At 40.7% G+C, this 22,510-nt stretch overlaps 1 protein-coding gene across 1 annotated transcript in view; it reads left to right on the top strand.

Annotated features, from left to right (window-relative positions):
* The window catches only part of ano8b (anoctamin 8b), a 37,816-nt gene that overhangs the window by 9,067 nt on the left and 6,239 nt on the right, over positions 1 to 22,510 (top strand). Inside the window, exons 2-15 of the mRNA XM_070832811.1 lie at positions 10,641 to 10,751; positions 11,852 to 11,984; positions 15,831 to 15,969; positions 16,067 to 16,163; positions 16,442 to 16,558; positions 16,730 to 16,857; positions 16,969 to 17,130; positions 17,230 to 17,382; positions 17,593 to 17,719; positions 17,934 to 17,989; positions 18,084 to 18,158; positions 20,894 to 21,141; positions 21,552 to 21,711; positions 21,871 to 22,275. Of these exons, the coding sequence (XP_070688912.1) occupies positions 10,641 to 10,751; positions 11,852 to 11,984; positions 15,831 to 15,969; positions 16,067 to 16,163; positions 16,442 to 16,558; positions 16,730 to 16,857; positions 16,969 to 17,130; positions 17,230 to 17,382; positions 17,593 to 17,719; positions 17,934 to 17,989; positions 18,084 to 18,158; positions 20,894 to 21,141; positions 21,552 to 21,711; positions 21,871 to 22,275 (2,111 nt within the window). The remainder of the gene's footprint in view (positions 1 to 10,640; positions 10,752 to 11,851; positions 11,985 to 15,830; positions 15,970 to 16,066; positions 16,164 to 16,441; positions 16,559 to 16,729; positions 16,858 to 16,968; positions 17,131 to 17,229; positions 17,383 to 17,592; positions 17,720 to 17,933; positions 17,990 to 18,083; positions 18,159 to 20,893; positions 21,142 to 21,551; positions 21,712 to 21,870; positions 22,276 to 22,510) is intronic.

Below are 22,510 nucleotides of genomic sequence, written 5' to 3'. Positions count from 1 at the left end.
CTCCTCAGTTACGATGAAAGCAATGTAATTTCTGTATATATTCCTGTAATTCAATCAACCTCAGTTATGACAACAACTTTCCCAAACTAAAGGTGGCTAGGTTTGAGTCTGGCACAGTGACTCAGATGTACAGTAACAGCCCTGCATTAGACATTGATGCCTTCTGTTAAAGCTCCTAAAAAATGTATGAGTCTGTTTTCTCTGAACGCTTGAATTGTTTGATCCTCCACATGACCTCTCTTTGTGCTCTAAATAAGACACATGTATTGTAGTGCAGCCCTCCTCGCCTTTCTTTAACATTAACAAATCGTGACATCTTTTCGGAAATATGTTGTGTATTTGTTTTCTTGCAGATAGTTAAATGAGGGGGACTTTCATGTCTGTTGTTCAGAATGAGGATACAGCTAGCAGCCGGTTAGTTTAAAGACTGGAAACAGGGGTACCAGCTAGCATGGCTCCTTCCAAAGGCAACAAAATGCGCCTACCAGCACCTCCAAAGCTAACCCGTTACATCTCATTTGTTTAATCTGTACAAAGAAAAGAGCAAGATTAGCTATTTCACCCCGTTACTAGTCTTTATGCTAAGCTATGCTAACTATCTTCTGGCTCCAGCTTCATATTGAGCTGACAGATATGAGAGTGGTGTCGATCTTGTCATCTAATTCTTGGCAAAACAGTGAATATGCATTTTTCCTTAAGATTATGTTTTCGGTACCATCTTAATTTTAATTTTTTAAAGATATTTGGCCATGCTATATCTGAACATCCAAAAATGCCACGATGCTGCAGTGACCCACAACCTGCTCCATACAACACAGACATGACCACTTGCATGTGTTTGCATTGTGCCTTTTTGTAATCCATGTCCCTTTTGTTTTATGTGTGTTAATCAGAAAACCCTTTCTCTACTTTGGCAGTTGTCCACTACTCAACAACGAGGTCTGTTTGCTCCACAAAGGCCACTATTCATTCTTCTATATTCATCATCACCAGTCGCTTATTCATAATTTGTAATCCGCCCCTTGACAATGCTCAATTCAGCCAGTTAGATAACCACTCTGGGGTTGTGTGACGGAGTCGTCTAGATCGACTGGACGTGGATTCAGCACTGGCTTGGGTTCATGATTGTTAGCTGGGTAGTAGACTGCATCATTTTCCCCATTTAACCCCAGCGTTATGACATATTTGACAGCTGAGGCGCTGCTTCTTTGCTTGTTCACTGAGGTAGCTCGCCCAAATTAACCAGCTAACCTAATGAACCACTGATAAGCATACTTGGCAGAAGGGAGAGAGAGTGGAAAGTTAAGGAGACAGATTTAGTGAGACTATAAGTGAAGAGCACAGACAAAAAGTGATGTAGAAGATGGGATGGGGAAAAGTGATACTTCAGCTATTCTGCTGTGTGAGCACTGTGGCTCTTTTCTTCCTACATGGTCTTACCTCGTCCTTCTCTTGGCCTGCAGCCACAGGCAGCTCCAGTGTCACATGTAATCATTGTTATTTTGGAGTCAAGGACGAGCCCTATTATCCTACCTGTGTCTGTTAATGAGGAAACCCGAGTTCTGACATCCACTATTTGTCACAAAGGTGGAAAAGACGTCTCTTATCTCCATCCTGACAAAATCTCAACTACACCATATACATGTTCTTTTATCTCCGAACATGCCTCTCTAGGGATGCTTTTATCCCCTCTACCATTGTGGCTCTTCGTATGGGAATATTGGTCACTCAGTCCACCACTTTGGTCCAGACTGAAATAATCTCGATAGTTGATGGATTGCCATTCATGGTCCCCAGAGGATGACACCTACCGACTCTGATGATCACCTGACTTGAGGCTGACATTTTTGGTGTGACAGGGATAAACTGTCTCAACAACTATTTTCGATTACCTTGAAACCCGGTACAGACATTAAGTTTTTCCTCAGGATGTATTGTATGATTTCTGTGCTCCTCTAGCACAATAATCAGATTACACTTTTAATTTCTACAGTATGCCGTTGATTAATGAGCAAATACTTGCAAAGCTGATGGCAGCTGTGGCTCAGAAGTAGACCGGGTTGTTCACCAACCAGAAGATTGGCCGTTCGATCGTCTTCTCCTCCTGTCTGCATGTCGAAGTGTCCTTTGGCAAGACACTTAACCTTCGGTTCGTCAATGATTAGTTCCCTCCTAATGGCAGGGTTGGCATCCTCCCATAAGTGTATGAATGGTGTGTGACTGGGTGAATGTGAATGTAATGTAAAAGTGCTTCAAGTCTTGAGGCCTGAAAGGCGCTATACAAATCCAGTCCATTTACATTCCCATTCGCCTCAGCTGTACTTTGTGTTTAAGCAGTTAATTTAAAAAGAGCTAAAGACGGTTTTGTATCTGGATTAATTTCAGCAAAATACTACAGATATGTAATACAATAAGAGACGCTCATTTAGATATTCATCTGGTCAAGGCTAGTAGTGTTGGTAGCCATATTGGATTAATACATGAATGTCTGAAAGTTGGAGGAACAGATTTCCTGCTTTTGTTGTCTTGCTGATATTGCTGCTGAAGTGCAGCATTTTTGCTAATTAGCAAATGTGAGGATGTTAATACACTCAACGAAGATGATAAACTTGGTAATTGTTATAGCTGCTAAACATCAGCAGTGTTAACGGTACAACATTTTCTCTGACAGCATGTTAACATGCTGAGGTTAGCATTTAGCGCAAAGTGCCTCTAACTTTAACTCCAACCTGACACGCTTATGTGGTTGGTAGTCTTGTTTCTCTTGTTTTCTGTTCTAGATTTAAAATAAAGTTCAGTCTCCTACACCGAGGCCGTCCTGTGTCTTGTTATAATCAAGATAAATGTGAAGCTACAACTATGTCAGCAGTATTTATTAATGGCTGGAGAAAGAAGTTTGTTAATTAGCAGCAGGCCTGATGGCTTTGAAACCTACAACAAACTGCTTTTGATTACAGGCTTTGTTTCAAAAATGCATAACACAGCTAATATTGAGCCTAGTTAGCTGTTGTCTTTGTCTTTGAAAGGAAACTTACAGCATTATCTTCATGTACCTTCAGTCCTCTGTGTCTTTCAATTCACTGAGTGATGAGAGATGGTTGTTGCTAATGACAGAAATGTGGCATTTGCAAGAAACGCTGTCCTTTTCATGCTTGGCCACTAAAGTATGCTCACTTTGTTAATCCAGGTTTATTTGTATCCCTATCAAACGTCCCTCTCCTCTTTCCCTCTGCCTAGTTTGAAGGCATCATCCTTTGGAGCTCGGATGACAAATACCTCTTGAGACTGCTTGAGTGAGAGGGAAGGCAAGAGAGCTGAGAGAAAGAGAGAGAGGGAGAGAGATAAAAAGAAAGTATGGAGAGAAGGTGGGACTGAGAGACTCCACCCGGGGGGGGCTAAGAGAGAGGATTTGGATGAGAGAAAGAGGTAGGGATGGTAGCAACAAAAGGATATAGAGAGGTGAGAGAAACAGAGGTCCATGGTGTGGAGGAGAGGAGCAGACTGAGGTGAAAGAAAGCAAAGAGACAGGTGGAGTGCTCTGCTGCATCGGGAAGAGCGGCCTTTCATATAAACTGAAACACATCTGTGTGTGCAGCTGCCAGTGGAAAAAAATATGCAATATGGAATTGGGAGTGTTTGTGTTTGTTGATTTGGTGCCAAAATGCACGCAGAGTGTGCACTGTACCTTACATTGGGAGGGAGGGTGCAGTGAGGTGGCTATTGCGACAATCAACACAGCGAGTCAGTGTTTGGAAGTTGGGGAAAGCAGAAGACAAGAGAAGTGGGAGATTGAGAGAGGGACAGATAAGAGGAAAGGTGGGTTGTGGTTTGCTTTTTTTCCCCTCAAAACACGTAGGCTGCAGTTGTAGAATCCACAGCTTGATTCACATAATCTTCACAGGAGGAACAGTCTGATTTGATATTTATTTCAGCTGCATGATCTGATGACTCAGAATACATGTCGTGGCTGCAGCTATGTGTATGTGCATGTGCAGTGATGTGATGTTTTAGTGTCTGCATCTCAGTTTTGTGTGTGTGTGTGTGTGTGTGAGAGTGTGTGTTTGGGGATTTGGAAGCAGGTTTGAAAGGATCTGAAAGTCTGTCAGTGGTGGTTCCTTATGGTCCAGTGTGGCTGGGTGTGGACTTGTCTGAACAGAATGGCGATGTACAGACTCGGGAAAGGAGATGATTCTAATTAAGGAAATTGTTGGGTGTTTGAACCTGATTAGGCTCTCTGTCCCACTTACTGATGTAATCGTTCTAATAGGGTCATTTGTTTCATTCACACACTCCGAACATGTGACAATGGAAATGTTTCCTGCCTGTCTTATTGTCCGCTGTCCTCCCACCATATCTGTTGGGAGTTCTGTCAGTCTCCCTGTTTTTATTACATTATGCATGTGCGTATGTCTTTCTCTCTTCCTGTCTATTAGACTGGCTAAATAAGAATTGAACTTCAAAATGACTCACTGCTGAGAAGATATAAATCTTACTGTAGTCTCCAGCCTCCCAGGAAACACACACACTGTTGCCAGGCATATTTAGCAATGGCATCTTTTTCTAGTCTGCACTGCAGGCCTCAGTAAATCAGAAAGATCAGAAACATTTTGTCTCCTATATGATGCCAACTACATTAAGGTGCCACTGTTAACAGCTGGTCCACGACTCGCAGCAAAGGAAAAGTATTTTATTGTTTAGCGTATTTTTGCCTGATTTTAAGTTGAAGTAAAAATGAATGCCGCTCTTGCTGTTCTACCCAAATACTTTGTTTCACTTTGCTGTGTATGCCATGATGAAGAAAGGCTTTCATCAGGTAAAGTGATCACCTGATTACACCTGTAATTACAGACCACTGGTGTTGACTCAGGAAACATGTTGCCACCTCATGTTTGGACACTTGATCAAGCATAAAAGGGAACTTTATATCCAGTCTAAATCCAGACATTATGATAACAATTTGTAGAATGTTTCATGGAGAACTAGATACGTATGATTAATTCCAATATCTTACTGTAATGATCCTATTACTGCTAATATAATGTGTTTAAGGTCTAGCTGCAAAAAAAATCCTCTGTTCTGTTTAAAGTTGTGTATGTAGTGTGTACTTCTATGAAACAACAACAGCAGCAGCTTGTTTGGAACGAGGCAGGTGAAATGTGCAGTATGAAGCTGCAGTGAGTGTGAGAATGACTGGCCCACATGAAAAAAAACGCTAAAGCAAAAAACTGTTCATCATCAAAGTGATTGCCAGGAAAACAAGAGTATGGCAGGTTATCACTTTAACTGACACATTTACTTTCTTTTGTTCAGGATTCTTGTATTACCATGACTTTCCTCTCATTGTATTCTCAGGAATTTGATGTGAAATTATGAACTTATGAAATAAATAAGTCTATTGTCTAAATGTAGCTACCTATAGGCCATAAAATGTGATACAGTTCTGTAAGTGCTGTATTTAGTTAAAGTGTTTTTCCTTTATTTTTCATCAACTCGCTAAGAATTTTAAGATCTTTAATATTTTTTGCCTTCTCCTCAAACAATCTCTGCATTATCTATGTGAAGAAGAAAGTAAATGCGTCACTTTGTTCCTTTATGCAAGTGTCAAATTGAATTGAAATTTTTTTGTATACAAAGGCGTCTTTTTTTTAATTTAGAGAAAGATGATATTGCTCACCTGGTCACCTTTCATTAGTTTACCATTTGATTTAAGTAGACAGAAACGGATAAAATATGCTTACTTCAATCATTTCATTAACATGTTTGTCAGTCTATGGCACAGGAACCAGAATAGGTCTGGGTGTGTTCACTCTCCTTAACTAGAAATATACAGTTAACATAGTGAGCTGATTAACATTCTCAACTATGAGCAGCTGCTTAAAAACTGAGCCAAAACTTTAAAGAACCCCTACTTGACAAAGTTGCTCCATCCAAGCATAAAGACCAGGGTGTTATCAAAGGGACTCACACAGCCAGTGAGGACAGCGAATGCATCACCAGGTCTTGCTTTAAGTGTCTGTGACCTTCATTTTAGTGCCTCACTTGAGTTTCATAACCCTATTTTCACCCTATTAATCCGGTACTTTATATCACAGACTCACACACATGCACATAGACAGATACCTGTGGACGTACACAGTCTCTCTTACACACAAACACCCCACAGAAATGCTTCAGAGAGCAACTCAGATCACAGAAAGACACCCCGCTTGTTACGCCTGCCTGGCTGCTGTCTGATAAGCATTAACCCTGGAACAGTCATCTCGCTGTGAAGGCCGTCGGTAATACAGGCTTTATCTGTATCACTGTTAGTCCTGGGCCAACCTGCTCAACAGCGACCTGTTTTTTCTTTATAGGGCTAACAGAGTCTTCAAACTCAGAAATTCACTTATTTTACCAACATAAATGACATTTAGGATATTTTACTGTGTAATTGTGAGTACCTCATATATAGAGATCACCAAACTGGGCTGTAATTAAGATAGACTGATGACTGGGTGCAATTTTTAACTTCGCACTCAACCTTAACTCCAACCATTTAAACACATTTATAGAAGTTGGTCAATGTAAAAATCATCATACATTGCATGTACAACATATCTGTGGCTTTCACTCTGTTCATGAAGAATATTGATGAGGTAAAACTGGCTAAAAAACATCAATGCAAAGGAATACCCATGTTAAATGAGCCACTGAAGCTGACTGATTCAGAATCAAGAGGGTGAGATCCCTGATATTTTGTGTATTCAGTGAACTGCATGTAGCTTATGTATTTCTCTTTTATTAGCACCACTTGGATGTGAAAAGGGGCGACTCGAAGTGATAAACCCACAGATGATTATCACCTGACTCTACTGTCCCCCTCAGCAGTTCATTGTTTTTGTTTTTCGGCCCACAGCTTTACTGTTTTGGTTCAGTCTTACAAGTCTCATAAGCATAATTTTCAGCCACAGCTGTCAGCAGTAAAGCTCCATAGACCAACCATCCAGAACAAAACCGCAGACAGACAAAGTTAGTAAATTGGTAGTGAACATAGTAGAGCGTTTATCAGGTAAAGAGCTTGATATTTCCTTAAGGAGTTAGTGGAGGCCAAAAACAGAGCTAAAAGGAGAATGAATATCTGAGTTATATTAATCGACTCCAGATGAATGTTGATGTTGTTATCTTCAGATCATCAGATATCTTCTGGATATATAATTAATCAACTCTTTTCTAACAAAATTGCCATATCAACATACAATGTGATGATATGCCAGTGTTGTTTTTATTGTTATTCTATTTTGCCCAATTTGTTTGTTGATTTTAACATAGACATTTTTTCAAATATAGATTTATAATAAAGTAACAATAAAATTAACTGTCATTATTTTCACTTGTTAAATCTGACTGTGTTAGTGAACCTCGCTGTTTCAGTTAGTGGTGACCCTGGAAAAACCCAGATTATCCTGATACTAAACAGCCTAATTGTCAGCTCAGATAACTGTGGTCTCAGGTGAGCTGCTTTCAGGAAACTACTTCACTGAAAGTGACAACAACCTTTTACCGTGGAAGCTGAGAGGTGGTTTGTTTGTGTAGTGCAAAAACACACTTTTACACTCAAACATGCAGACACAAACCTGTCAGACTGGTCTAGTGTATGCAGTGAAGCCTTGGTGAATTTATGTGTGTTCACTGGTCATGTTCAACAAACACACAAATGCATGCATGCATGTATGCAAACCATCTGAGCACATGCACAGTATTGGAGCTTATAATGTGAAACATTGTGAAAGTGCTGAAACCAATCTGCTGGCTGTTCCAGGAGTGTGTATGTGTGCTGCCCTCAGCGATGAATACAGGACTCATTAGAATTGCTGTCATGTCGCAGCACTGCCTGCAGCATTTCTTTTAAAAGCACAGTGGAGCGGGCAGTCAGGTTTCAGTATCTAGGAGTACCTTTCAATATTAAGTCAGAAAAACCTTGCTCTCTGTTGCTCCTGTTCAGACTGTTGCGATGTTTGAAAATGTTCTTCAGAGGGGAAGATCAGTGTGGAACCAGGTTAAGTTGTCTCAACTTCTTTGTAAGTACTGAAGAGGGATCCAGTCAATAGCAATGCTACCTCCAAGTCAAGTTTTGTTTCTTAACAGAAAGTGTCATCTTCAACAACAATATGTTTGTTTGATTTATACAGGATAAAGCTTTAATTTTGTGGCTAGCCCATCTGTGTCTAATGGCTCTAATTTCTTTTTGCTTCTATTGTTTTTATATAGAACGTTTTTGGTGAGAACTGTGGTGCTTTCCAGAGAGGCATAGGGAACAAAAAGAGGAGGGGAATAGAAACTGCTATATTTGAACATTAAGTAATGTTTAATGATTATAAGATTGATTGCAAAGATTACAAATTGTATAATAAAAGAGGAGAGTTATAATAAAGCAGCAATAAAAGATTAATATATAAATACAGAGTAAAAGACAGTGCTACGATATTGTCATTATCAATATTGTCTGGAGGAATGCAGCATCTGAGCAAGAAAAAGGCTGTTAGGCAAATCCATAAAAATGGGGTTTGAGGCAATATTTAAAGCTGCATTAAACACAACATTGACATTTAATCACATAATAAAGTTGTTCTGGTAAATGTGGCACACAGCAACATTAGCATCCATGTGAAGTCATGCTTCTTGCTCTCATTCTCTCTCCTTTAACTGTAGCTCTGTTTTTGGCGTCCACAAACTCCTGAGTAAAATATCTGGCTCTTTAGCTGCTTAATGCTCCGCTATTTTCACCAGCTAGTCGCTCACTTTGTCTGTCTATAGTTTGGTGCCGGACATGTTGTGTACAGTGTGTTTATTACAGCTTATTAGCTGAAAACAGCAGCTTCCTGTGGCTGGAAATGAGATTGAGTGCGACACTACAGGCCAGAAAACCAAAACATTGATCCAAAAGGCTTCACAAGGTTGAAGAGTGCTGCAGAGTTGAATGATAAGTTTATATTGGTTCTTCAATAAAAGTGACCCTTTTCAATTTCACTTATTAATTCGGTTTGATTTTTACATAACCAATGGAGCAAATTACTAAACAAAATGACCTGCAGCTGTTGAAAATGACATAGTGACTTAGTTTGCACAGCTGCTTCATATTGCATGTTGGTGCAGTGCTTATGTGCATACATACAGCACTGTAAGCATGGAAAACAAATGTGTTGTGTAGAAGGGACCATCAGGCTTGTTTCTGGGAAGCCCCACTGCGTGTCCCTCTCTGTCACCACTCTGTTCCAGGAAGCAGAGGGTGAGCAGCAGCACAATGATGGTTTTATGTGACAGGTGTTTAATGGATCCACAGAACACACAGAGATACTCTGTGATTTACAGTGTTGTGCTCTTAGTGGTGATATCAGGGGTAAATTTATAGCCTGTTATGACCTTGACTTTTGCTATTGGGCATGTGTGTGCATTCACTTTTGCAACCATGTAATCAATACATAAACTAATTATAGGTGTACATGAAATTCTTGTGTCAGATGACCCATTAGATATCTAGTATTTTCTACTGCTTTCAGAAACACAGAAATAAACAAATAGTATATTCTTGGATGAATGTTGTGATACTAAACGTGCCTGTGTGTGATCTCTGGAAAGTGCCCCACTTTCCAGCTCCTCTGACGCTCCATGCCTCAGTGATCACAGCGCTGTTGTGGGACGGGCGTTCTCTCCTGGCTGCTGTCATTATTATTCAGGACCCGGGAAATGGTTTTCACAAACTGTCCTCTGACAGAGGAGCAGGGTCTGGGGTCACGCTGGTTACCAAATCACTTAGTTCTGTTTAAACTGTTGGCAGTGCTGCCTTTCTGAAGTATATATCTGTGGGAATATGAGACTCTAGGGGGTCAGCGATGGATGAATGAGTTGTCAGGGTTAAGATAAAGTTCATTTTAGTCTGGAGACAAAAATTCCCATTGTCTTAAACATGTAATTTTACCATGAGAAGATTGGTATCCATCTGAGAAGATATATGCTGTGCATTATTTTTCTTGAGACTGCAACATTAATGTGACATTACTGTGTAGCAACAGTAGAGCTATTTTTGGTGTGCTGTTGACTTCAGGAATAGAGAGAAGGTAATTCTACACATGGAGCTGAATTCACTATACTGGTTGTACATTCAGCATAGACAAAATTTTAACCTATCATGCCATGAAGAGTGTTCTTTTATGATTCAAGGCTTGTATGTGGGTGTCTGAGACTCGGGACATATCACAACACTGGGAAATAGCTGCACTTACATGTGTTGAGTTGATTTTGAGCTGTGTGTGTGTGTGTGTGTGTATGTGACAGTTCAAGAGTGTGGACAATGTGTGGCCTCTGGTTTTGGCAGGGCAGGATTAGTTCTGTCAATCTCGTGTTGTGAAGCAAAGTGGCGTGACATTTAAATCTGTCCCGTCGAGAAGGACGATTTTGTGTGTGTCTGTCTGTGTGTGTCTGTGCTGGGGCAGCAGGGGTAAGAGTTTTGGAGGGGGATTTGCCGAAAATGTTAGAAATGTCATTGCTCCTTACACTGTCTCACTTTGAAAAGGTGACTCTCTCTCTCTTTCTCTCCCCATCCCTGTTTCTCTCCCTCCCCATCTATCTCTCCCTCTCTGTCTCTCTCCCTCTCTCCCTCTCAGATAAGTTGTTTGGAAAGCGGCTGCTGCAGGCTGGAAGACACATCATGTCTCATAAGTCTTGGATGAAAACGGTGCCCACAGAGAACTGTGATGTCCTCATGACATTTGCAGGTCAGACAGTCACACACACTCACATGTTTGTATTTCTATACTTGAGAGAACCCACACTGACATAAGGCACCTCTAAGGTTAACCTTAACTATCACAACAACATGACATAAGGTCAACCCTTACCCTCACCTAAACTTAGGTGTAAATAACAGCTGTTTTGATTATCTATGAATTCTGTACTTATTAAAAAATGTCTGGAAAAGGTAAAAAAGAATAATCCCAGAGCCCAAAGTAATGTATTCAGATGGTTAATTTGTCCAATTAAAAAAATTCAAAATCTAAAGATATTCAGTATACTATCACATTAGACAAAAAAAATGTGGCATATTTGGCATTATTGCTTGAAAAGTGACTTTATCACAATTTATCAGTTATGAATATAGTTTTGGTATAAATGGATAATCACTTCAGCTCTACTTAACACCAAGTTTTAACCCTCAAATAGACCTATAAAGAAGTGAGGACCGGCCCTAACTTTCCAGTGGCTTCACTCTTAAAGTCTAAGTATTAGTCCTCACAAATATAGAACTTCAAGAGCCCCCCCACACACACACACACATTTGCATTATGATATTTAACACAGATTTCCCATTGTTTTAATGCTCCATCATTCACTAAATGTAAAATGTGATCTTATTCCATAATTTCATTATTATTATTATTATTATTATTATTATTATTATTATTATTATTATTATGATAAAGCTGTAAATTTACCTTCTCACTTTCCAGGCAAGGAAAATAAGCAATACTCTTTTATTCCCTCAATTTCTCCCATTAAAATTCATTTCAGATGATTATGTATCTCTTAAACAGCAGAGAGATCCCAATCTACTGCTCAACAGCAGAGAATATCTGTCTATTATCTGCAACGGACTGAATCCATAGTTATAAACTGATAATACAGATGAGGATCACGACCATTGCGAGAAAGCAGAGAAGAAGAGTCATTCCCAAGTGTTTGTTAGTACGACACTTAACCTCCAGCTGTTGCTCAGGAATAAATAGTACATGACTGTGGGAGTGCTCAGCAGCTCCAGTGTACCGTGATGCGTGGGTATGGTTGAAGATGTATTTTTATGTTTCATTTCCTGCCACAGACACTACAGATGACCACACGTTGCTATGGCTACTGAACCATATCCGGCTGGGAATCCCAGAGCTCATCATCCAAATCCGACATCACAAGCACACACGAGTCTACGCATTCTTCGTCACCGCTACATATGAAAAGTAAGGGCACTCTACAGGGGTTGTCTGTTGTTTAGGGATTCATTGATTAAACTGTCTCTATCAAATGTTTTGCCTTTTAAAATGCCAGAAGACAAGGTGAAATCTTCTGATGTCTTTTACTGATAACAGTGAAAACATAAAAAAAGAGCAAATTTTCACATTGGGGAAGCTAGTAATGTAGCGTACTGTAATTTTTACTTTAAAAATGGCTTAAAACATTGATTACTTGATCAAAATTGTTGCAAGGAAATCTTCTGTTTGTGGTACAAGTACAATAACTTGAGTTTTCTGAAGTTGTGCGGTGATGTAGAATTTCACCATAATGTAGCTATTGGTTTTGAGTTATTTAGTATTTGTAAAGGAACAGTTTGACATTATGTTAAGTATGCTCAATCTCTTTCTTGTAGAGGGTTAGATGAGAAAACCGATGCCTCTCTGATGTCTGTCTGGTAATTATGAAGCTACTGTCAGTAGATGTTCAGCGTAGACTGAAAGCAGGGGGAAACACACTGACAAACTCCACCTACCAGCACCTTTAAATCTCACTAATTAACATGTTCCATCTCCTCTCTTAATTCCACACAAAAGCTACCAGTTTAGCCTTTAGTTTATGCTATGCTTCATGCCGATTGTCTCCTGGTTGCACATTCATATGCAGCGTACAGATATGACAGTGGTATATCAGTCCTCTCATCCAGCTCTTGCAAAGCAAATTTCCCAAAAAGTCGACAGATTTCTTCAAATCAGTTGAAATATTTCCAGATTTCTAAACATTCCTTTGATGGCTCAACACTATTAGCTTTTGCTGGACAATATTCCAACCTTCACTGTTTGATTTCTGCTTTGCTGTCCTGATCTGCTCTAGGTAGCTTACAGCAGTGCTGTTACTGCTGTTTTAATCACACAACATTTGTTAATTCATCACCTTGTCACTGTGGACAGAATACAAGCAAGTTATGCTGCAGTAACTTTAGACAAAAATGAATAATACAGTAAATATCACTGCTTCCTCCAGTAGTTTGAGGCTTAGTTATTCCTAAATGCTACTACTGGAGCTACTACTGGGATGTTGAAGACAAAGTATTGCTGCTGTTCGGTGCAGGTAATATTGTACCTTCCTTTATTACGATATTATATTTAGCTGCAGCTATAGTAGGCATAGTGGTTCAGCTCATATACAGTGAAGCTGCCATGACGCGTGGTGTAACAGCGCAACTGTTCTGAGTCTGTGCTGCAGATTATTTTAAGTTCTGCAAAAAGTTCAGGTCAGGCTAAACAGTATGGACTGTATTCACTTTGATTACACTGCCCAGACTCATTCTCCTGTTTTGAAAAAAATCCCCAGGGGAATTGAGGATGAGCCCAGGGTCATTTTAATCTCAGCATTGACTTTGGTGTATAAATACTGAGAAATACAATCCAGGAGATCAGGGTGGCACTCCCTGTTCCATACTGCATTTCACCTCTTGACAAAGTGCGTCCTGCTGACTGTGCATTCAACAACGGGCCTCTTGAAAAAAGAAAAAAAAAAAAACCCTGAGAGCCTCAACCAAAACCTTTTGTCCACTGAATGGAATATGAACAGACAGATGGCCCGAAGGAACAAAGACAGAGAGACTCATACACGCAAAGAGAGAGCAAGAGACAAAAAAAAAAGAGAAAGACAGAAGCATAAAGACAAAGAAAGACAAACGGGGAGGATGGAGGGAAGGTAATGTGTTAGGAGGATGGAGAGGGTGCTCTCTGAAAGTAGTGCCAGTGGGTTTTAGCAGAAATGCTCAAGGAGAATGATTGCTGTGTGACACAAAGCACACTCTCCTCTTCCTCTACACGTACACACCTTCTGCTGGATAGGTTGACCTACATTTCATGTGATAGAAAAGATAACCTAGAAAGTATTCCATCCTGTCACACTCACCTTGAATAGTCATTTGCATACTAAACTGGGGAGAATTTTCCTCTCTACGCCTCCATTAGCTTTGAGGGCTCCATGTGTGTTTGCTATCATCCTATGAACTGAAATTACATTGCAGTTGCTCCTATGTGTTTATCAGCTCGAGTCGCAGGTTCAATACTGTTTTGTCAGAAAGACTCCATTTATTGCCTTGTACAATGTTGGTAGAAAGTAAAATTTTAGCTATTAATATACTCAGCGTGACATACAGTAAATGTCCTCTTGTCTTAGCTGACATATCATCCATTACTCATTCCCCAGGTCTGACTAGGCAATTTACAGTATGCCATCCTGTTCTGCTGAGTGTCTACCTTCCGTCTGATAGTTATTTGCCATATTAGCATAAACCTTACGTGCAGTACTCTCCCTCAGCAGTATTCTGCTCCTTTACAAGGTTAGCTTTGTCCACACATTCCCTTCGACCGCGTCTCCACATTAAGACTCCTTGTATTTTGTGGGAGAGAGTGTAAAAAGCGATAAAGTTTTTGATTAAATAAGAAAAGCAGGAGTCTCATTAAGATTCCTGGCAGCTGCAGGAGCCACACACCTCTGAAATGCCTCGCAGTTATTGGTTTAGATTATTTAACAGTTGGTTTAAACAGATACAGCCTTTCTTTTCCCAGGCAAGGACCTTTATTGTGATGGTGCTGCACACTAAGCAGCAGTGTTCAGCGGTGATACAGAAGCTTACACCTCACATGTTTGCTGTAATCCATCATGGTGCTGGATGCACTTCACTTTACTGTTCCTCCAAGCACGTGCAGCTGCATGATGGATGGGTGTTACAGGCCCACCTAGGCTGTGCTCCTGTAGCTATAAACTATGTATACAAGTACATGAGAGAGGGAATGAGAGAGGGAAGGAGAGAGAGGGGGGGGAGGGAAAGAAAGAGAGAGAGAGAGAGAGATGCATTATTAGTCCGATTTTAGCACAAAGCCGCTGGGAAGGGCAGAAGGAGAGGAAAAGGGGATGGTGGGATAAAGGAGGGGAGGGGGAAGAGGAGACAAATGAGAGGACTCTGGGAGATGAAGGGATGAAAAGTGAGGAGGGAGGCAAGAAGGAAATTAGGATGGATGGAGGAGGGGGGAGGGAGGGAGGGAGGAAGGGAGGAAGAGAGGAGACACAGAGGAGGGGCTGATGGGAAATGAGACAATGAGAGAGAGTGATGAGGTTAAGGCATTAGAGGAGAGTTCAGATGACTTCAACACTATGAAGGCCGATCCATCTCTGTTAATTTTGTTGTTGGCTGTTAGTTTTCTTAATCCCACTGAAAACTGGACAAAATACAAGGTGGTAATTTACAGTAAAATGTTTTCTACACAGCTGAAATATTTTACAGAAATTTGTTTGAAATTGTTTTCATATTGACTAATCAGTTGATTATTTTTATTCAATTCATTTTTTTGCTTTACCTTTTCATTCAATGGTTAATTCTTTAAAATGTCGAAGATTGAAGATGAAGAATGCTCATCAAAATTTCCCAGAGCACAAAGTGAAGTTTCAAATGGTTAATTGATTACCAAAATTGTTGTCAATTTATAACCACATGAAACAGGAAATGTTGGTTTTTAGACATAAAAAATGATTAGACATTACCCATTGTGCACCAGGGTTCAACTGTTAATTTACAACTAAATACATGATAGTGAATAAAACATAAAAAACAAGAATAAGGAGAAAGAAAACAAAACAATCAAAATATATATAGATAAATAAATAAATAGATAAAATGGTAAAATCTATTGTTGAAGAGGAAGAGATCCAACTTTACCGACTTTGTGACAATCTTGAATAACGGGTGATGTGAAAAGTTTTAAAAGCAACACGTAAAGCTTAGTAACGCTATCAGAGGGTGGATTCTTTGTTTAACGTCTCTCTTTGTTATCCTGCAGCCTGTTGCGAGGTGCTGAGGAGATGGGACTGAGGAAAACGGTAAAGCCCGAGTTTGGTGGAGGGACACGAAGCTTCTCCTGTGAGGAGGACTACATCTACGAGAACATTGAGAGCGAGCTGTGCTTCTTTACTTCTCAGGTGCGCACACACACAAACACACGCACACACACATGCAAGCCAATATACTGTCAAGCAAGTACCTGAATTTATTCTCTTCTCCTCTTGTTGGCTGCAGGAGAGGCAGAGCATTATTAAATACTGGCTAGACAATCTACGTGCCAAACAGGGGGAGGTGCTTCATAATATCAACTTCCTGGAGGGCCAGCCAATTAGTAAGTTGCATCCTTTATCAGTATCCTGTTGCTACACACACTAGATATTTGTCTTTATTAAAAAGAAGGCAGTTCTTTGGCAGGCTTTGGAAATAATCCCTCTGTTGCTTTGGGTTTAAAATTATTAGAAGCAAATTGTTTTGGATCTGATGGTTTACTGTAGTTTAAAGCTTTATCTTTATACCTCTACCCGTCTTTTATCTATGTATCTCTTTCTTACAAATTAAATGAACTGTGATTTCAACTTTCATTATTCTGCGCTTTATTATTCACTGCAGTCCCGGAGCTGAGTGCGCGCGGTGTGATCCAGCAGGTATTTCCCCTTCATGAGCAAAGGATCCTCAGTCAGCTGATGAAGTCTTGGGTCCAGGCCGTTTGTGAGAAACAGCCTTTAGGTCAGTAGAAGTAATAACTAATGCGCACTAACTTGTAGGTAGATTTAAAAATACTTTTTATACAGTCTGAACCACTTAAATTGGTCATTGGTTCATTGTCCTCTTATTTCTATGTTATATCCTTTGTGTCAAATTATCCTCCCAATTTTAAATTTTCACTGGTGTTTACAGACGATATCTGTGACTACTTTGGGGTGAAGATTGCCATGTATTTTGCCTGGCTGGGATTTTACACCACTTCGATGTTGTATCCTGCTGTGATCGGCTTCGTGCTGTGGATGCTCACAGAGTCAGATCAGGTGAGGAGATAAGCCATCACAGCCCAACACAACTTCAATAACCAGCCTGAAAATGATTACAGCCTGATCATAGTCTTAAGCATGTGTGTGTTTGTACGTGGGTTGCTGCAGACAAGCCGTGATATCTGCTGTGTGGTGTTCGCGCTGTTCAACGTGGTGTGGGCCACTCTGTTTCTGGAGCGGTGGAAGAGGAGGGGGGCTGAGCTGGCGTACAAGTGGGGAACACTGGACACGCCTGCTGAATCCCTGGAGGAACCACGGCCTCAGTTCCGGGTTAGAGAAACTGAAACTCTGACTCCTTTCATCTTCCTGTCCTCTTCTATTCTCTTTCAGGCCCTTTCATCGTTTTTCTCTCTTTCTGTCTCTCGGCAGGGAGTCAAGCGCTGCAGTCCCATTACAGGATGTGAGGAGTTCTACTATCCTCCTTGGAGGAGGCGTGTATTCAGGTGGCTGGTCAGCCTGCCCATCTGTCTCCTCTGTCTCTGCTTTGTCTTCCTGGTCATGCTCATCTGCTTTGAGCTGCAGGTCAGTCGGCTTTCAGCATTTTGTATGCATGGGTAAACATTTATTTGTGTTTAGTTTCATCAAATGTCTTTTATGAGTTGATATTATTATGCAGGTTCTCTGATAGCTTTGTCAGGAAACTATAGATAAAACATGCTATGGGTAGAACTTGATACAAATAAAGAAAGAGGTGGCGGTGACATGTAAAAAGCAGCAATTGTGTCTCTGCAGGAGTTTGTGATGGGGATCAAGGAAATGCCTCGGCTAGCCCGCTTCATCCCCAAAATCATGCTAGCTATCACTGTGACCGCATGTGACGAGGTGTACAGGAAAATTGCCTGCTGGCTCAATGACATGGGTGAGATTCAAGCTTCTAGATTTATCCAAGTATTCATTCACAATCAGCATCTCTCATGAAGACGGTCTCAATAAAATTGCTGTTGGTGGATCTTTATTAACCTCTTTTAAACTATAATTAGTAATTACTTTGAATTTTACAGTATATGACATTGTTCATGTGTGGTTCAGTTGGTACAATAAGAGATGGTTTCTATTGGTTTTTTTTTTCACAGAAAACTATAGACTCCAGAGTGCCTATGAGAAAAATCTCATCATCAAAATGGTTCTTGTGAGTGGCTTTTCATCACATATGTTAGAATATTAGTTTATTCACAAATTTCAAAAACTCTTTAATAACACCTGGAATTTCTTTTGTCTTGCAGTTTCAGTTTGTAAATTCTTATCTCAGCCTTTTTTACATTGGATTCTACCTCAAAGACATGGAGCGGCTGAAAGAGGTAAGAAACATCCCGGTCCCAAACTTAATGTGTCCCCATCATGCTTTAGCTTCAGTAATTCATTAAGCCTCCAACATCTGTCGTTGATGCAAACTCCCATCATTAAATGCCTTGCTCTCTCTGCTTACATGCATTGATTTCCATAACCGTCCATCCGCACATCCATCCATTTGTCCATCTGTGGAAGATGCTGCTGGTGTTGTGTCTGTTAAGGAGTCTGCAGCGGCAGGTCCGGGTCAATCTGCTGCCTTCCGTCTTCTTCAAGATCCAGATGCTTGTGGTCTCTGTTCCCTGGTTCTTCAGGGCTTTGCTCAGGCCCAAAGTATGAACCCTGTACATCCGCTGTCTGGGCGAGAGCTCAAAGATCACCTTGGTGCTAACCTTGCATGCTCCGGGCCGATCATAACACAACCTAATATGATTTGTGTTAAGATTATGTTTGTCTGGTGAATACCTTGCATCTTCAATTTGGTGATTTTCTTTGTTTCGTTTGCATTTCATTACAAGGACTACATAATTTGCTACAACCTCAAGATTCAAACTCTAATTTATAATTTTAAAAAGTCAGATTTTGAGAAGTGGAGACGTGGCTTTTATCAGACAGATAAAAGTAGTATCTGTCTGATATCTGAAGTATAGATAGGTGGTTTAATGCGGTAGAGAATTGGAAATGTAGCTGTCAGAAGGTAATATTATTTAAATGATCAGTGAATTTATTTCTGATCTATCCATCTTCCTTTTATTGTGCCTCCTCGTCTGCATATACGAGCATCATTCCTAGTTGAGTGATTTTACCATTTTGTGTCTTTGACATGGGGATGTGGAGTCAATGTGGATTTTTTTAATGGCTGTTTCCCTTCGCACAGTTTGTGTGAATTGTTTTTCCGATGCAACTCTCACCACTCGTACCTCAATTTCTCACTCTGTCTGTCAGTTTCTGTTACACTCTCAGCCGGAGTGCCACCCCATTGAACTTGTAATAACATCTGTTAACATCACCTGCTTCATAGTTTTCCTGTGTCTGATTACCAACCAGTAAAGCTTCCACGACTATTTGACAGAATATTCTGTATTAACTTCTCTGTCAACAAGCATTCCATTTATAGCTGCATCACAATTAGTAAAATAGCACTGAAGAATATAAGCAAACATGATTTTGCTGAATTTATTTCTCTATGGTGAAATGAATACAAACCTATAGCTGTCCCAAAGGAAAGGAAACATGCAAAAACCGTGTTTGAAATGAACAGCAACTGGTGTTGTCAGCCAGTGTCTTGACTCCGATGTGTCTGTGCTGACTGTTCCCGTAGGTGTAGCAGTGGGAGAACAGTATCTCCTTTTCTCAATTCCCGCGGTCTCCCATCATTGACTGAAAATAACATTCTGTCCATGTCTTTGTGAGGAATTTCTTCTGGTTTTGCATTTGCATTCTGTGCTGTAGCTAGCAGCAACAGTGTGTGCATCAGTATTATTTAACCTGGAAACAATTTCCCTTAGAATTGCAGCATCACAAAGCTTGCTATTCGTCAGTGGTTTTTATCTGAGTATGTATATCCTCTATGTGTATATATGAAGAGTTGAACACACACTCACTCCTGGGCTTTAAGGACAATTCTGGTTTATCACAACTTGGGTTCTGTCTGCATAGTTTTGGTCAACATTTCTATCAGTTTTGGCATTATTTTACTTGATGGGGTAATTGCTGAGAGGCAACATCTTTACAACAGAGCTTGATGGGGCAAGAAACAGTCAGACAATTGCACAGGTTGTAAATATCAACAGTTTAACCACCTGAACTAAACCACTTCATTTGAAGGTAAAACTGCAAGTCAGCTCACAGAAAGTGGTGGGAATAATCCCTCACTGAACATGAAATATTAAGTACGCTAGGCACAACAAGTCAAAGCTGTAACAAGAACTCAGTCTGCAAACTGTGATTGATGTTTATAATGGACACTTGGGGTGTTTATACCCTTTTTGTTTAAAACCTGTTAAGTTCGTTGCGCTGTCAAACATGTCTTTCTCTTTCTTGTGATGTTGCTGTGATCCCATATCTCTGCAATTCACTTTTTAAGTGCATTACTGCAAATAGTTATAGTAATAGTAACCAACAACTACGGAAGAGACTCAAGTTGTAATGAACCTGAACTAACCTTTAAGTTTTGCATATTTGCACTTTCGGTTGTGTGTGATTTCCATGTCTTTTGCAAGGTATGAGTATTACTGAACAGCTTTGAGTGTCCATGTTTTGCGGTCATTGTCCTCAATGCATCATATGCTACTGAAATGCTGTTTCAGTGGCCTTAAGGGGCACATCACATTGCATCACATTGCAGCTGCACTGCTCTCTGTTGGATCTTTTAAACATGTTCCACTTCTGGACACACCCCAATCAATGACAGGTGTGTAGGGAATCATTCAGCAGCAGTCTTGTGCCTTATGTGATTTGTTTATGGATAAGGTCTCCATAAATAATTGTGTTTTGATTGATTTGTTGGATTTATTCCACAAAGGGGGTATGCTACTGATTTTTCAGCCTGTGATTATGTCCTCTCCTGTGTTGCTGGTCCTCTCTCTCTCTCTCTCTCCAGTCACCCATTTCTAACCCCTTGCATCCTAAGCTGTTTGCATCTTTCCAGGGAAGAGAGTCTTTTAAATGCTCTGATTAGTCAGACAGTATATTCTCAGTGTGGCTGCGGCTATTTTTTGTGACTGTTTCCCGCTGTCTCTGTCAGATGCTGGCCACTCTGCTCATCATTCGCCAGTTCCTTCAAAATGTGAAGGAGGTGCTGCAGCCTTACCTGTATGAGCGCCACAAGCTGGGCGAGCTCACACTGCGAGCTGTGTGGGACCTGCTGCTCTCAGTGCTACTGAAATATGCCCGGCTGGCAGCTGGAAAAGCCCAGGCCTCTCCTACCGACCAGGCCATGCCAGGACCTGGACTGAGGGGCACCAGACCTGGGATGGGGCAGTCAGAAAGAAGGTAAAACTCATTATTTAAACTCTTGCAGTAAACATACACTTCAGTAGGATGTACTAAAATTGTATTAACTTTGGCAAGTCAAAAAGAGATTAAATAAATCCTTTGCCAATGCAATTTGAAGCACGCTTTAAGAGAAAATGACAAGTTCTCCTAAGATCAGTGTGATGAAAAATGACATTTATGCGTTAACAGTTGTCATTCACACCAACACTTGAAGCATTAGTCACTACAAACAGACCCTCTTGGGTTCAGATTAAAAGCCACTTTATCTGCACTTCCCATTGCCTGTGCACTGCTTGCAGTTATGATTCATGCCTGTCAGACACTGGGGAAATAGACAGAACACCACTGTGAGCGGTTAACACACACATTTAGTCTGACGTCTTATCTGTCCGTTCAACTTCTCTCAGGGAAAAGAAGTGTTTGAACGGGGGATGCGGGGTACCTGATGAGGAGGAGGGAGGTGAGAGGGACGAGGCTGACAGCGGGAGGTTCAGCGAAGGAGAGACGGAGGAGGAAAGTCTGATCGACTGCGGTTTGAAACTGAGGAAAGTCAGCTTCATAGAGAAGGTATAAACTGTGAAATGGCACATATTTATGTGGTATAAATATACTTATGCTGTAGCACTTTGATCATATGTTTAAAAAAGTAATATCTGGTAATAGAGCAGTTTTTATTGGTAGTTATAGTATTGTTTGGTGTAGCTAATCTGTGCTGTTGTTGTTAAGGTGGACAGAAGGCCAGCCTGCAGTGGGCCCCCCATGGACAACAGTTTCCTGGAGGAGGGGAGCCCCACAATGGTGGAAAAAGGAATGGACCCTGCCTCTGTATTTGAAATGTGTGACGATGACGATGATAATGGAATCCATGATGTGAAGGAGCCGGGTGGGGGAGGGGCAAGTGCAGCTGAGGGAATTAATGCTGCTGCTGCTGCCGCTGCTGCTGCCGCCAGTGCTGTCCCGCTGCCTTCTGGGTCTGAGAGCAGCACATCACTGCGACACAGAAGAAGAGGCAGGAGTGTAGAGAGACCTGAGCCGAAGACAAAAAGGGAATCATGGATGGACCCTCCTGAAGAGAGAGAGAGCACCACGCTCACTCAGGCTGAGATGGAGAGCTGCATGCAGACTTATGCTGTAAGGACTGTTTACCAAACTTAGTCTGTAAAGTCTTCATGGGGTTTTAATAGAAAAAGAAATTTGTCAATCAGATTATGACTAATGGTCGTGGGAGTTTACCCACCACCTTTGTGGAGATTTGCACAAGCACAAACTCAGGCAAGAATGACACTGATTTTGGCAAGTTAGTCAGCTGACAAGTTGGATGTTTAGTTTAATCTAAAATAGACAAAATGTGAAATGTATAAGAGAA

The sequence above is a fragment of the Pempheris klunzingeri genome, chromosome 6 (assembly GCF_042242105.1).
Source record: "Pempheris klunzingeri isolate RE-2024b chromosome 6, fPemKlu1.hap1, whole genome shotgun sequence".
NCBI lineage: Eukaryota > Metazoa > Chordata > Actinopteri > Acropomatiformes > Pempheridae > Pempheris > Pempheris klunzingeri.
This window is presented reverse-complemented; position numbering and strand designations above follow the sequence as displayed.